At 48.8% G+C, this 16,480-nt stretch overlaps 1 protein-coding gene across 1 annotated transcript in view; it reads right to left on the bottom strand.

Annotated features, from left to right (window-relative positions):
• LOC101169121 (peroxisome proliferator-activated receptor gamma coactivator 1-beta) overlaps nucleotides 1-15,733 on the bottom strand; it is a 76,611-nt gene extending 60,878 nt beyond the window's left edge. Inside the window, exon 1 of the mRNA XM_023959396.1 lies at nucleotides 14,410-15,733. Coding sequence (XP_023815164.1) covers nucleotides 14,410-14,490 — 81 coding nt within the window. The 5' untranslated portion in view covers nucleotides 14,491-15,733. The remainder of the gene's footprint in view (nucleotides 1-14,409) is intronic.
• Between the last annotated feature and the right edge of the window lie 747 nt (nucleotides 15,734-16,480).

Raw genomic sequence — 16,480 nt, 5'->3', positions numbered from 1 at the left:
TCAAACATAGAACCGGGCCTTCGGAACCGGCAGCGGGACAGTTCTGACTGACGGTCAGACGGAGGAGAGGTCCGCATGTTTTAGGGGGAACACATCCAAACTTTTGGATGGAATCGACTACAGAGGAAAGATCTAAGACAAATATGAGAGACGGTCACATGACCAAACAAAGGTGTAGCGGGGTGGGGCAGGGGGGAGTGGCTTCGGCACAGAAGATCCTCCCATCAAATGATCTGCTTCTCCCCAACAAGGGCCATTGTTTTGCCTCTATGTTCTGCCTGATCTCCAAAACACCAGCGGGAACGCGCTGACTTTAGCACTGACTGTCATAGCCAGCAGGGGGTGTGCTCCGAGATTCAGTTCGGATGTCCTAAAGCTCCAACCTCGAGCCGAAGTCCCACTTCTGTCCTCTTCTGATCTATTTTTAAAGCAGTGGTCGTTTAGTGACGACGTTGCTGTTTTTAGCCAAAATCCAAAAACCTGTGTCGTTTTCTAGGACATAGTTTCTGCAGAGCGGCAGGAGTTGGAAATGTTTGAAGTGGAGCAACCCACCCACCCCTTCCCTTCCACATTGCTGAGAGTTCTTGGTTTACATGCTGTCCCAACAATTTAAACAAATAAATACTCTTTTAATTTAATCTTAATTTTATTCATACGTCAGAAAAATGCTTTAAGGAAATGTGGAAAAAAATAAAAAAATTCAAAAACAACTTTTTATTTACAGTGGGTCTTTATCTATTCCGGGCTTTTATTTTGGCAACTTTAGACATATTTTCTGCTTTGACACTAAATTCCAGAGCAGATCTGTAAAATGATCAAACCTAAAGCATTTATTTATTTCTTTAAAGTTCAAATACTATATTCTAATGTTAGCCAGAGATCTATTGTCAGCTAAATTTATGAAGAGCTGCAGGTTTTAGATGCACAAAAGCTTCATAAAATGCTGCTCAGATGAGAAAAATGTCCTAACGTTTATATAAAAGCCCCAAAAAAGGAAATCAATTCTGGCTTTTAGTGAAGTGCTGCAGGTAAGAAAGAACAAAACCTGATCCGAATCTTTGCCAAACGGTCTTCAATGCAGACACAACAGCAGCTTCAGCTGGTTCCTTTTTTATGAGCAGAGGATTCAATACGGAAGTGGCTTCCTGAGCGAAAACATTCAGATCACAAACCAGAGTAAAAACCGTTGTATAGAAAATGCTCAAAATGTCTTAGTTTAATCCAGATTACTGGAGCATATTCTAAGTGTAAACAGGGCAGAAGTGTAGCTGCTCCACTACTCAACACGCCTGCTGCAAATCTCCCACCTGTCCGGCTGGAAGCGGCCTTCGCGCACCGAGACACGCATGTGCACGTGGAGGGCGCGCACGTGGAGGCACTGTGATAACGCTGCAGTAAATAAACCCACAGACGGTGGGGGAGAGGAGGGGCAGGCAGCTGCGGGTGTTTATGGTGGCACGACGACCTTCACGCCACCGCCTACTATTACTATACTACCTTCTTGCACAGTCTGTACACACGCGCGTCTACGTGCACGCACGCACATGCGTGTGTGCGAAAACAGGGACGATTCTAGGTGCAAACCGTCCCTCTGTGAGTCCGTCAAGCTGTTGGTGTTTGACGGGTCGTGAAGCGTGTGCGTCCGTGGCGTTCTTATGCAAGACTTAGTCACGTTGGCGGTTCTCCGTGTGCAGCAGCAGAAGACGCAGCTCCACTTCACGGACCGCTTAAAACTGCAGGACGTTAAATTTTGTGAAGCTACAGTCGCATCAAGTCAAGCCCCACCCCCTGCTGAGACATGGCAGCGCCCCCTATTTGCATGAAATTCCACAGACACAAAATATTGAGGCTCGTAAAATGCTGCTGTAAAGAGATAAAAGCCGGTCAAAGTATTACAGGTTGGGAATGAACTCGGTGATCATTTGGTTTTAAAATGTGCTTCAATTCGGAAGTTGACGGGTTGGAATTAGGACAAAGTTCGACACTTCCTGTCATGTTCTGTTCCGCCTGCAGGGCCATGGAGACTCAGCCGAGTCTCGGTAAGCAGACCCCCCAGCCCTCACAGAAACAGGTCTCATTCAGACCTCCCTCCATGAGGGTCCGCCGGCCCCCCAGCAAACACAGACTACCTTTCAGCTCAGCTCAGGGCCTTCCATTAGGATTCAGTGCATTTTTGGGGAGCTGGAAAACCTCCAGCTCAACCACCAGGAGGGGATTACATCAGTGTCTGCTGTCCATCTGTGAATGGTTCGGCCCAACGCTGAATAGAACATTGTGGGTTCCCATAAAAGACCCACTGCCATGAAAAGGGTGTTTTTTCTGATGTTGGAGGACATTTACAAGAACATAAAATCGAATCTGAGTATTTCTTTATTTAAATAGTTATGAATCAGGAGCAGATGAAAAAATTCAGTTTCAAACCACCAGCGCCGTGTCCCGCTCCATTCTGATGCATCCACTCATAGACGACTAGATCCATAAACCTTCTTATTTTTCTACTAATAGTCGATCCAGAGTATAAATGCGGCAAAAATGCATATTAAAGAAGAAAAATATCATATAAGCAGCAATTTTGGGATACATGTATTTAATGAAATATGGGACCAAGAACAGACATTTCAATCACAATTCTTCCCCTACCCCTCCAATTGTAGGGGCATTTGGAGGGGTAGGGTGGTCAGAAATAGATTTTTTAAGGGACTGATCCTCTAGAGACGTTGAGCCGCGAGGGTGGAGAAGCCCTTTTCTTCTTGTGGATGTGCTCTGATGCACAAACGTTCTCATGCAAATGTAAATAATGACTTTTTGTTTTAGCATGACCTTTTCAAACTGATGTTCTGCATTTCTGAATGCTAGCATCCCCGTGGATGCATAGCTGACCGGCAACTATTGATGACATCATCGAGTCTGAGTAACGGCCAAATTCCAGGGTACTTTGGCTGTGCCTGAATTCCCGCCCTAACCCCTAACAACTATAAAATCTATATAGTTATACTATGTAGTGCCCTGAATTTTAAAAGCAACTCAGACACAATGCTCACTACTTTTTTTTTTAAACTGCGAATATGACGTCATCCGTTTCACAAAGTTAGAATCTCATTGATATGAGCGTTTTCCATCGACCATTTAAGAATCTACTGTCTTCGGAAGATAAAAACGTTGATGGCTTATTTAAAATATACATTTTCTTTGCAAAAATTGTTCCGACGCAATGCATTGTGGTCTATAATCGCCGATCTAGTGAGCATCGATGCCCACTGGTTTTTCGCAGAGACTTCTGGGAAATTTCTAGGGCTCTGGATTTTGGAATTGTAGATTCAGACAGAACTACAAAGTAGGAAACACACTATATGGTGAGTAGGGAATGAATATGGACACAACCTATATTTCCATAACTCTCCGTTTGGAGGGCTGAATGGAGAGACCTCTATCGCTTGTTAGTGGGAAAAATCACGTATAGGTCGCACCTGCGTATAAGTCGCACCCCCAGCCAAGCTATGAAAAAAAACTCTTTCTATTCTAAAAATTAGGCTACGTTTTGCTGGAACCTGTCTCTAAACTGTGCGAATGAACAGCTCTGATTATTGCTCGCCAATTTTGTTGCACCAGTTTTGTTAGGTCTGGGTATGACGGGCTATAAGCCAGTGGGGGAGAGTGTAAACAGAGAGCTCTCAGTTATAGTGACGGGAAAGGGCCAACGGTCCCGCCCACAACTCAGAGGTGAATTTCTACAGAACACCCGCTGCTCTGCAGAAAACAGGTTTAATTGATTTGGGGCTAAAAACTGAAGAATGGATCAGAAGATGACCGGAGTGGGACTTTAAGGAGACAAACGGGTCCACATGCATCGTTGGGGACATGAGTGGAGGACGTAATCCCTCAGATGTTTGTGTTCAGCAGCTCATTCAGTCTATTGGGACTAGAACACAGACCGTTCAGTCCTCTGAGGAGGCGGTTCCAAACGAAATGTGGCGTCTATGTGGCAGCAGAGCCACCCAAACGCAAAGAAACGCCACAGAGACTCCGACTCTCCACCAAACTGGCAGCAGTAGTCCTCATTCACGAGTTGGAAAATCAGAGAGCTGCAGGAAGAGGACGATGCTCGCTGCACAGCAGGAATCAGCTGCCACACGTGCCCATGAGCAAGCTTCGATCTGCAGGAGACGAGGCCTAGCAAAGCCCCGCTGTACTTCACCAAAATAACCTCGCCGGGCTTTTAAAGCTTCACTAATTAGCCTAGTTCAAGTGGAGAACACACAGCCATAAATGGCTTCCTCTCATCCGAGACAGCGACTGACGACCAGCTGATGGAGCGCCTCCTTACATAACGCCTCCGACAGCTACTCTGGAGCAGTCAAACAGGAAGAAGCTTCACACTTTTCATTCTCCTGGACCAACAGCAGTGTGGCTAAAGGTCAGAGGTGGTTCCTTTTCTCTCACAAAGCCATTTCAAATTCTGCCAAAACATTATCTTCCTCCACCTCCCTCACCCACCTGGCCTCCAACCGCCTGCTGTCTGGCTGCTAAAACGCCCTGCAGGGAAATCGATAAGCCATCAGAGCGTGACGGCTCTCAGACTCGCTCGGCTCCCTTCTCCGGGTTTCCAAGTGTCTGCCTGAGCGGCGGCTGTCGAAGCAAAGCCACCGTCCGCCGACAGCCCCTCCATCACCAGGACCCATCAGGCCACAGAAAGGAGCTCTACGCCACAGCTGGCCCCAATCCTACCCCACCCTGCACTTTTAGTGAACCACATTGAGTGTTCACACAGTGACTTCCTGCCGTAGCTCCGCCCCTACGAACAAGGCATGATCCGAATCCGCGCCCCTTTGAAACTCTTTCCTCCCTTTGGAGGTTAATTATGATCTCTGTGAGAAAGTCTGGATGGGCCAAAGAATTCATCCCAGTTTGGCCAATCTCAACAACCGAAAACATCGACCGCCAAAGGGACGGGTGCCAAAACCACGACCTCCAAAGGCACGGGTTTCAAAGTTTCAGAAGATGCTACAGCTCCTCCATCATGGTTAACCATCAAAAACGTCTGACACGTCACCTTGATTGGAAAAGTTCTAAAAGACGCTCAGCCGCCGGTGCTGCCGCCGCTTCAGCTGCGCTCCAAGGATCTCCAGAAACCCTCAGGATCCAAAGTTAGAACAAGTTCAGCCTGGTTCTCCCCCATGACCTCAGCTAACCCGGAGGAACGGCTGCAGGACGCGCTCAACAAAAACATGCCTGCAGACGCAAACCTGCTCAGACACATGCAGGAAGTCTGACTGCGAGGGCGTCCGCTGGGAGGAGCTCCCCCCTGATGTGGTCATCGGAGAAGATTCGTGTCCCGCAGCCTCCAATAGAGACGGAAAACCGCCGAACTGTCGGGAAGTTTGAGTTTAGAACAAATCCGAGATGAAATAGAAGAAAGGTGTATCAGTCAGAGAGGGGTCTCTTCCTGGACCTGCAGCTTCAGTGTTTGTGCAGCTCTGAACTGGGCCAAAGTGCAGTTTGTGCGTCTGTGTGCGAGTCACGCAAACCTCGGCGCCCCTAAAGGTCAACGAGAGAAAGACTGATGAGGAGGAGGCATCATCAGGGCCCTCAGAGGAAGGAGAAGCACAAAGAAAAGGGACCAGGAGGTCATGAGCAGTTAAAAGGAGAGGAAGAATAAACCAAACACACCAGAACAACAATAAAACAACAAAAACAACACAACAGAGGTGGAGGACATGCAAAGACATGAACGTTTCTTCTGCAGCAGAGCAGCAGAAAAAACGACCCCGGCAGCAAAATGAGTGGAAAGTTCCAGGCGGCGTTTGGATGAGCGTGTGCCGGCAGGTCACGGCGCTGAGGCTGACGTGTGAGCACATGTGTGTTTGAACACGCGTCCTCGCGGGAGCTCCTCCTGAACGCAGCTCCACCCGGCCTGTTCAGGACTGGGGGCTGGAAGCAGCACCCGGTTCTGCCGGAGGCTGTCATCTGGTCAGAACCTGAGGGCGGCAGGTTTGTTTGAAGTGACAGCGCTCATCAAGCCAGAGAAGTCTGCGCCGGCGCCGCAGCATCAAAGCGCCTTTCATCCACAGAAGCATCTAAAAATACCAACAACGGCTTTTAAAGAGCAGAGATGGAGGAGCGAGCGCCGCTGCGACCACCGCCAGTGCTGCAGGGAAAGCTGTGCATCCGCCCCCCCTCCAGGCTCAAACCCGGTGTTTGCCTGCTCCTTTGTCCCAGCGCTCGCTCACACCGTGCCCTGGAAATTTCCTTTCACCTTTCCTCTCATTCAACCACATGTGCCCCGGCCTCGCCTGCACAGAGGTGTGCGGGGGAGATAAACCAACCGTCTACAGCCGGGTTTCTGCGCATGCCCCCCCCTCCGAGGCCACAACATCAGCCCCCTTCCAATGTTTAAAGTGCCGTCACCGAGATGATAAACCGACACTCCCCCCACACGCTGCACTTCTACGACCTGATGTGATCTGCAGCCAACAAAACCACACCCACAATCTAAAAGGGTCAAAGGTCAAAGACAGACGATGTGAAACTTTACAAGCTGATCAGAGATTTAAAAAAATCTACGATCCCAAAATCCAGTGCCCTGAAAATTTCCCATGAGCCTCTGCAACAGACATCAAGTACATCGATGCTCTCTAGATTGTGAATATAGACCACAATGCATTGCGTTTGAATGATCTGTCATTGTTAGAACAACCTTCATGACTTCCATTTCTTTGGTTTTAACGTCAGAAAAGGCGTGACGTCGTGTTTAGCCTTTAAAGTGAGCGTGTGTTTTTAACATTCAGACCTTTTTTTCCCATAATGCATCAGGACGGAAACCTTCTTTAACAGTGGATTCAGGTCTTTGCCCCTCCTTTAAGGGGCCAGGAGGATTGTGGGGCACAGCAAAGGTTGAACCAAAGAAAGACCAACAGTTGCCGTTGTTGACGGGACGTTTAGCTCAGCGCAGCGTGATATGTCAGGGGGATCACGCGTGTGCGGATGCATCGTGGTCACTTCAGCATTAAAGACCCACTCTGATGAAAACGGTGTTTATGACGTGTTCTCGTGGCATTTTACCGATGATGGAGGACGTAAACAAAGAGAATTAAGCTTAAACTGCATTTCTGAGCTTTATTTATTCTAATCGTGTAGATGAAACTGTTTGAAGAATATTGTGTTTGTGACGTTGAAAATACGCCAACCGGGGCCACAAGCTCCCTGCTCTGAGCTCTCAAACATGGGGAGGGAAAGGGGGGGCGGGATTATTCCTTGCCTCAACTCAGAGGTGAATTTCTAAGGGACTCCCGTCGTTCTGCAGAAACTATGTCCTAGAAACTAGAAAGACTGGGAAGGCTTTGAAGATAGATGGGCAGAGTGGGACTTCAACCACTGAAGTATCTGAAGTACTATCATACCAGTACTTTTACAGCACCGTTCCACCTTCAGAGCCTCACAATCTGTCCCACATTCATGCAGAGGCGCCATGCAGGGCGCTCATCAGGCCTCCAGGGGCCGTGCGGGGTTCCGTGTCTTGCCCAAGGGCACTTTGACACAGAGCTGTGCTGAGCATAAGCCCTGCAATCTTCAGATCAGAAGTTTGCAGCAGCGCTGCAGCCAAGGACAAGGAGGTCAGAGAGCAAAATATGCAAATACCGGAACGAACCCGTCAGCTCCGATTTGACCAGCAGACGCTCGCTCGCTCCTGCCGCTGCGCCGCCTAAAACGAGACTTTTCCCAGGTGATAAATCAGGAAACACGGGAGCAGAGCTGCGGAGAAATAGGACACCCTGCCAGCTCCTGCTCCCCCAGAAGGAGCTGAGCGGCAGCTGCAGGTCTGTCCTTCTCCTTCCAGCCCCCCCCCCAGGTCACAGCACGTGAGGCGTGTTTCATGTTGGCGTGTTTGATGTTGACACTATCAATACTGCCAACAGGATCCTTGTGATGAATACAAATGGTTAGGTAAAGGTTACGGCGTGACGTGCTCAAACTCGGAGAGCACAGCGGGGACTCTTTTAAAACACACACAGCCTGACAGGGGGCGGGGCTTGCTCTGCCCCACCCACTTCCTCCTGACTGTAAAAAGCTCCAAACTCAAAGGCCTGGAAGGCAAACACCTCCTGAAGGTGACAGATCCTCTGCCCACGCCTCGTCTTTGTTTCAGATGACTTTGTGGCCCTTTGGTTATTTGAGAAGAGGCTCCCTGGAGCGGCACTCCAAGTCTGACTTCAATCATTTATCAGTTACCCAAATAGTCGCAATTTGACTAATTGATCGGCGGCGGGAGAAAGCAAACTCTGTCATCAGGCTGATGCGATCAGGAGACTCAGCCTGAAATCGATGGTGGTGTAAATAAGCAGAACGGACAGGTGGAAACGGGAGAAACTTCCTGTGTGAAGCGCCGCAGACAGAGAGATGATCCCCGCCGCGGTCTGATCCACTACTACAGACCAAAGCAGCTCCAGACTAAGAAGAAACCAAAATCCAACACACTCTGTGATCGCAGTGCGCCGTGAAATCCACAGGAAGGGGCGGAGTTAAAAGAGCGAACGTTCAGAAGTGAAATGATATTTTAAATAAGGGAAATGCTGAAAACTTGGAATCTTTTGGTGATAAAAAGCACATTTAGAGAATATCATATCTTAATCTTTGAATCCCTTAGCAACCACATATAAAAGATGGCCACGCCCACATCATTAACATATTTTTATACAAGCAGGTTTTCTGCTTTTTTTCAAATCTAAATAAAGCTTTGATGATTATTTTAAAATGTTGGAAAATATTCATCAATACTAATTATTACTTTTATGGCGGTTTCCATGGAAACGGCAGGTGAGCAACAGTCACCTGCACTGAACTCTCACTGACATTTAGAAACATTCATTAATTTATTTATGATCTCATTTTGTTTCTCTGCACCCCCCCTTTCCCACTTTAACCCCTCCCATTTTCCGACCCATAATCCTTAACTCCTCCCCTTTTTCCATCCAGAACTGAACTTTAAGGGACGTTAAATCCTTAGAATCAAGTCTATTCTAATAGATGAAGCATTGCAGACATAAATTTACACAAATATAGATATAATTTTAAATAAAATTCCAAACAAAAACTCCCCACCACCATTTTCCCTCAAGTTCTGTCCTGGACACAAAACTGAGAGGAAGAAGAAGAAGAAGAAGAAGAAGAAGAGGAAGAAGAAGAAGAGTGACAAAACCAAGAGAAGAGACGGTTTTAATCAGAACAATGAGGTCTCTGGATTTGTCCGAACTGCGTGCTGGTTGGTTAGCCCGCATTAGCCCTGTTTAGCCCTGATCAGAAACTGGGCTAAAGGTTAAAGCTGAACGGTTTGAGGGAAACGGCCTCAAACTGAGCCTACGGTCGTTTCACAGGGAGGCTGATCATCTGTTCAACCAAACATGGAAACATTTTCCACCTGATATAGGACTCTTCATTGGACATTTAAGAAGCAAACAGGTATTACGGCTTTAACAATCTATTCAGGGTTACATTGATGATCAGATGTCAGACGTCTGTGACAGATTTTCTCTCACATTTGTCGGATGTTTTCATCCACAGACATCCAGCGTCTTCAGGCTTCAGGATTTTGTCCTTGACCTTAAGGAAAAACCTGGAAATGTGCTTTCATAGAACGTGACGGGAGCGTCATGGAGGTCGTACATTCACCCAAAAAAAAGCTCCAATCTGTCTTTTTCCCGGTAAAAAGAAATGAGCAGGTGATGAGTTAATTATTAAGAGCCCCCCCCCCTCACCTGACCCGGCTATTCTGTTGGCTAACGACATCAGAACGGATGCAAACGTGCAGAAAGACGTGGTCACAGGGGGGTTCAGTGTCTGAGCCGGATGCCTGATGAAGTCCAGAAGGATTTGGGAGGAGCTGCCCCCCCCCACACACACACACATATATGAGAGCGTGAACGGGAGCGCTCAGGTCTGGCGGTCTGTTCCCATTTCATTAAATGAGCAGCACTGACCTCTGACCTCCCCCCCTGAAAGCCCCGTTAGGCTCTCCTCCAGCACGGCGGCGCCCGGGAGCCTTCGTGCGGGGCTCCAGAGCCACGACAGAAGGGACAGGTGAGGCACGGCGGGGCTGCGGTGCACTGCGGCACGGCCCGGCACGACTCGTGCCGACAATAGAGGACAGCTCCACCAGAAAGATAGATTCAACAGCAGCAGAGAGACTGAGCTGAACCGCCTTCGGCGCCCAGTTACCGCCAAAAACACCTGAATCCATCGACCCAGGGATCTTTGAATCCTTCATAGCGACGCTCCAGCCTGTGGGGGGGGGGGCTTCTTCTTTCCCAGTGAACCTCAGAGGTCATCAGTGAAAGAAAACGTTCAGAACCAGATTAATAATCCACCTTAAACCGGCGCAAAGGCTTCCACTGCTGGCTGAATGAAGGGAAAGGGAAGCTTGACTGTGTTTACGCGCCAAACTCGCACCAAAACTTTATTGGTCAGTGTTGACCTAACGACAAGGTCTAAAGAGGATCTCCCATCCAGATTAGGAATCTTCACAGATGTGAATGTGGGATTATAAGGGTTTTCCTGCAGAACATCATCACCGCCTTGGAGAATCCCTCCATCAACCCGGACGCGCGTGGTCACATGGGAACCGTGTGACTTCCTGTCCAACATTGGATCTGAGCACCTGATAGCTGAGCTCCTGCGGCTCGGCGTGCAGACAGGAGGCATCCTGTTTACAGGAGGAAGTGCTGACGGATGCAGCACAACGATGACCCCCCTCCCCATCTTCATGAAGTTGTCTAATCTGCCAGACGAAGGTGTTTAATGAGCCCATAAACGCCTGAAAGCCTTTAGTTTCTGCGGTAACCTTCACTTGGAGTGGGAGGAGTCATTAACGGGACCGACGTCTGGATGTTGTCACTCCAAATGACCAAAAATGAGAAGTGATTTCAAAGCAGCAGCTTCACTAAAAGGTGTCTGCCTTGAAAAACGGTTCACCTTCACTCAGCACGTGCCCTCTGAACTCCCATGTGACTTCCTCTTCTGCACAGCGCCCGCGTCACAGGAACGCAGAAAACACGGCTAATGTTTTACCAGCATCTGCCCCGTGGCTGCCCGGGTCCAGGGTGACCGACTTCAGGAGACGCGGGTCCGGAGTGACCCTTGGCATCCAGTGAATGATTACCGCTGAGCCGTGCAGCGGGTCGGATCATCACGGAGCAGGAAATTACGGCGTTTAAAAAGACCCACTGGGTTCAAAGCAGATCTGATTGGTGGGTTGCTAGAAACTGAGAAACTTTCTGAAACAAACGGAGTTTAGGAGACGTTTTCTAATGGACTGCAATGTTTTGGTGTCCGAGCTAGTATGTTAGCTTCGAAACAACCACCGCTGAAAAGGGCTGACAGGAAAAGTAGCTGAGGAGGACTAAAAAAAAGACTGAAGAATGGCTGAAAAGGCCAAAAAAAAACCAGGATGAAAAAACAGAAAAAGGCTAAAGAAGGCTTTAAAAGGCCCTGAAGCCCATTCAAGCCAGATATCAGGCTGCAAGTCTAAGCAGGTTCTGATTATAAATCCATAAAATCTTTCAAATGTAGATGATCAGATGCTGATGAATGTAAAGTCATGGAGCTAATCTGTAACACGGACATAAATGATTGACCAAAACCAGGGTCAGAATCAGTGGTGTGGCAGACGCAGGTTTGCTCCTCATTCCTGGATGGCGGCGGCACGTTTACAGTCTATGAGGGAAAGCATAGAACACAGAGAAACGCCCCAACCTGACGGTAAAAGGGCATTTATTGTAGTTTTATGATGGATGTATACACTGAGCATTGACCTACATTTTCATGCGTACACGTGCGGCGTATTCGGAGCGCAGTGGGGGGGGGGGGGGGTAAATACGGCGGTTCACGCCGTGTGACAGTGACAGGAAGGAAAGCTCACTTTCGTTTTCAGTCGTAAGCCGCCGTCATGTCTGAACGGGTCAGGATGGGGAAGGTTTTCCTGGGGTAAAACAACAGCAGGAGGGCGTGAAGGCGGGTTTCTGCCTCTGTGCCGCCGTACGGTCGGCCGGCTGCAGAGATCAATCACTGTGTGCATCAAACAGGGAAAAAAACAGCTGACTTTTATCCCAACAAGTGAAAGTTCTCCAAAGGTCTGACACGGAAAATAAGGATTTAAATTTGTGACTCATGTGTTTTTTTCCTTTTATAGAAGCAAAAATCTTTAAGCTTCAGAGCATAAATCACACTTGACCTCTGCTTGACCTGCAGTACACCTGTATGTGTGAAACCACTGGAGGCCACGCCCCCTCTGATGTAGGTCCAGCCTTCAGAACAAACTAGACCCCCTGGACAGGCGGTGGGGGCGGGGCCCTGTCACCCCCATCCAGGTGGATGATGATGGTTGTTATCCTGCCCTGGCATGTTCTGATTGGCTGGACACACCTGAACCAGGTGGTTCCTGGTCTGGTCCTTCTCCTTTTCCCCCACCGTGGACCAAGTGTCACCCCGCCCCTTACTTCATGGAACCCCGACCCCTCCACCTCATGATGTGGGGATGCGGGTTGGAGTTTTCTGTGTTTGCAGCTCTGTCAGGAGGGGGCAGAGGACGTTTGGAAATGGGGCAGAAATCGTTACCCTCCAGGGGGACGTCCACCTGGCCCAGTGGCAAACCGCCGAGGGTTCAAACCTCTAAGCTGTTCCAGAAACACATCTGTGTCCGCAGAACGGCTGCAGAGACGGAGGTGTGGAACCCCCAACCAGGTCAGAACAGAACCCTGGATGGACTGACAGGGAGGGGGGGGGGGGGGGGTCGCAGCTTGTTGTTGTTTTTTATTTGTTAACATTTCCTCACAGTTTTCCTCGGATGATACATTTATCAGTGAAACTGAAATGTTCCCTAAAAAAGAAAAAAAAGAAAAATAAATTTGTCGAAAAGATGGATGTGAAACCAAAAGGCAGCCAAAGGGAGTGAGAGAACATGACATGTGGGGAGGAAGAAGGACTGCCCATCCCTCCTCTACGTCACGGGGAAACGCCCCCTTCCCTCCCTCCCTCCCTCCCTCCACTACAACTCACATGACTGCAGCAGCACAGTTCTGTAACATTAGTCACGAGGATGGAGTACTATAACAACCGGAGCCGCACGCGCACACAGGCGCGAGCGCGCGGCTTTAACAAACAGCAGTGAATATGAACCCATTAATGCAGCCTTTGATCGATTATCTTATCCTGAGGAACTTCAGCAGATAAAATGTACAGTTCTGCCTCTTATCTCCTCAAGGACTTTGCGGGAGCAGAAGCTGCAGCGCTGCGTGTTCTCATGCGCGGCTGCGGTTGGACTCCCGCATCACATCCACCTGCAGCCGCACTCCTGCCTGCCTGCCTGCCTGCGTGCGTGACTGCCGCAGCTGATTACAGCCCGCAGTCTCCCACCACCACGCGCTGATCTAACCTGCTTAAACTGCCAATCAGCTGCAAGAGATCACCCCCCCCCCCCCCGCGCAAACATCCAGAATTGTGTCATGCCGCCTTTGATTACCTTTAATGGTAATAAATAAATAAAAAATCTGCGCACGCTCTGTCTGCAGCATCTGAGGATTAAATTCGTCCTCTGAGAAGCCACGGAGGCGCGTGCGCGCTTTCACTCCGCGGTCGTTTGGTAACGCCGTTACGCAAACTCTTACGAAAACGTTTAAATAACTTTGGCAGCCCCACACAAACGCTACCCCCATGACGTTTCCGGGTGGTGTGGCGGAGCTGCGCCACGCAGCAGCCCGCATTGGTCTCCGAGCCCCCCCAGTTCCATCCCGGCTAAACCCCCGCGGCGCACGCAAGCCGCTTATCCGCAAGTGGAGACATAAGTTTGTGCGGCGCGGACGCACCGCAGAGCCCCGCGAGTCCCCAAACACAACCCGGTTTGGCTCTTTCTGAGTTAAAGTCCAGACTCGAACCGGCATCCGAGAGCCGGGATTCCGCTCTGATCTGACGAACTAACTGTCTTTAAGTTTCCCAAACCCCGCGTGTGACAGCAGTCCTCCGGCTGCGTCAAGCGGCGCACCACGTGTCCACGTCCACGGCTCCGACACTCAAACTTCCCCCAAGAATGCGTCTAAAGTTTCCAGCGCGCGTCTCTGCATACAAATAATCCTCCGCAGCGCACCGGCGCCGCGCGTTTCTGCGTCCTCCGCCGGCAGAGCCCCGCGCCGCCGACGGCGGATGACACTTCCTCCAAGACACGTGAAAGCCAGACTCGACGCGGACACGCACACGCGTGCGGGGCGAGCCGGTGCGGAGCTCCGCGCCGGGGAGATGCTGCCGCGGAGCCCCGGCGACACGCTCCCATCAGCCGGCCAAAGCGAGCGCCGCGGCCCGCGACGCGCACGGACGCGGTGCCGTGCGCGGAGCCCGGAGTCCCGCGTGCGTAGCGCTGCCGGAGCTTACCTGGCTGCCGCTGTTTTCTGTCAGATAATTGAAGACAAAGGACGAGAGTTCCTCATCTAACAGTGGAGCGCAGTCCGCCATCTTCTAGTGAATGAGGAGCCGCGGAGGCAGAGCGCCGTATAGGAGGAGGAGGAGGAGCAGTGCGGCTGGCCGCCTGCAGGGGGCGCATCTGTTGACAAACGCAGAACACATAAGACATGCGGCTCTTCAAAGCGGGTCCGCGGGATCGGCGGGGTCAGCGGGCCCCGCAGCTGCAGCTCCTGATCGGGACCCGAGATGAAGCCCAACCCTAAAATTCACTTTAGCATGAAGACAACAAACTTAAAAAACAAAAAGATATTCCTTATCCCCTGGACTGGACCAAATACTCCACAAAAGCCCCTCATTTTTATCACTCCATCATTTTCTGCTTGGTTCTGGGTTTGTCGGTTCGGTCCATTTCTGAAGGAACCGTTTTTGTCATTTCCATTTCAAACTACTTGTTTCTTCAGCTCCATCCCTGCTTCCAGGTACCTTCTATACTTTAGAGATGGTTAAAAAATTTGATGAAATGAATAGAAAGTCTCCCAAAAGTCTGGTTTTGGTACCATCGTTTGATTTAAATGATGGTATGATTTAAAATGATGACTTGACCGTATTATTGGGGGAGTTTTTTTCCTGATGAAGGACGCAATCATGCAACGATGGTAGAAGATAAACATGCAGCAAAAACATTCATTTATATCTGAAAAAAGAACAATGCAGGGATGATTGTTCAGGAGGAAGACTGCAAGTGAGGATGAAGATGAACAAGCTGAAGAAGGAGGTTTACTTTGTGCATTGATCAAGTTCTTTAGTACAATAATCAATTCAAATATTTATTCCACAAAGCCCCGTCTATGTTTTTATTTACAGGCAAGATTTAGTCTCAAATGCATTTCTCTATATTACCATAAACAAGACTCTACTTTCAGCCCTGGGTATGACGTACTACAAATGTAGTACTTTTGGTTTCAAACAGACATAGTTGTAATTCTATTTCAACTTTGACCTATTTTCCTTGTGCAATATTGTTATGAAAGCACCTTTTTAAGTTGATGCCAAAATAAGTCTCCAACAGTTGTGATCCGTCTGTGAACTGAGCAACATTTCAGATCTCTTAGAAATGTTTTTGCCTTTTTTTGTATAAATTTTTGTAGTACAGTTGGTGACGACACAGTTGTTGGGGAAAAAATGTCAAATTGGTACTTCATGTCATAAACGCTGCTGACCCCTGGTGTAAATAAAGGGATGATGGGAAGTGTTGGCAGGCTAGCGCCACAACAACAGTCCCGCCCACATCTGAGAGGTGAATTTCTGATGAACTCCTGCAGAAACTATGTCCTAGAAAGCGACACAGGTGTTTGGAATCTGGCTAAAAACGGCATCATCGTCATTAAAAGTCTTAGAAAATGGATCAACAGATGATCAGACTTGAACCTGTTCAGTTTTAGAGTTTCATTTAACATTTCTATTGTTGCTATTTGTTATTTCTTGTCGTGTTTTTAGATTATTTAGCAGTAAATGAACAATTTTTACATTTTGTTTTTAAGATAATTGCCATTTTTCAGCTCATTTAACTGATACAGTTTGAGTGAAGTTGGGATTTTTCTAATTTGACATTTATTAGAGCATTTATTATTATGATGATGATTACTGGTTGCCTGATACTCATTTCTGACATACATCCAGCCGTCATGAGAGCTCAGATGGGTGAAGAACAGGCAGCAATGCTGTCGCTCAGAACCACAAATGCTATAAAAACAGCAACAGCTCAAACTGCTATCCCATACATGGGGGGTAAAGACACGGGTGGGGCGTGGTCACTCAGACAGACCTGGTGGGTTTCTGCGGTAGGCCACGCCCACCAAAAACAGCTTGTGTGCAGTGCGAAAACCTTCTCAGGAAGACAGCCAGGCTGCATCTTCATCCTTCCAAGTGTCTGAAGGAGAAACAACAGCGGCAGATCCTGACAGAGCTGTGCTTTTAGCAGTCTGTCCCATTGATAGTAGAGTATTTGTTTTCAGGTCGTGTAAAGTTTCTTTAGCTGCTT

Source organism: Oryzias latipes, chromosome 10 (genome assembly GCF_002234675.1).
Source record: "Oryzias latipes chromosome 10, ASM223467v1".
NCBI lineage: Eukaryota > Metazoa > Chordata > Actinopteri > Beloniformes > Adrianichthyidae > Oryzias > Oryzias latipes.
This window is presented reverse-complemented; position numbering and strand designations above follow the sequence as displayed.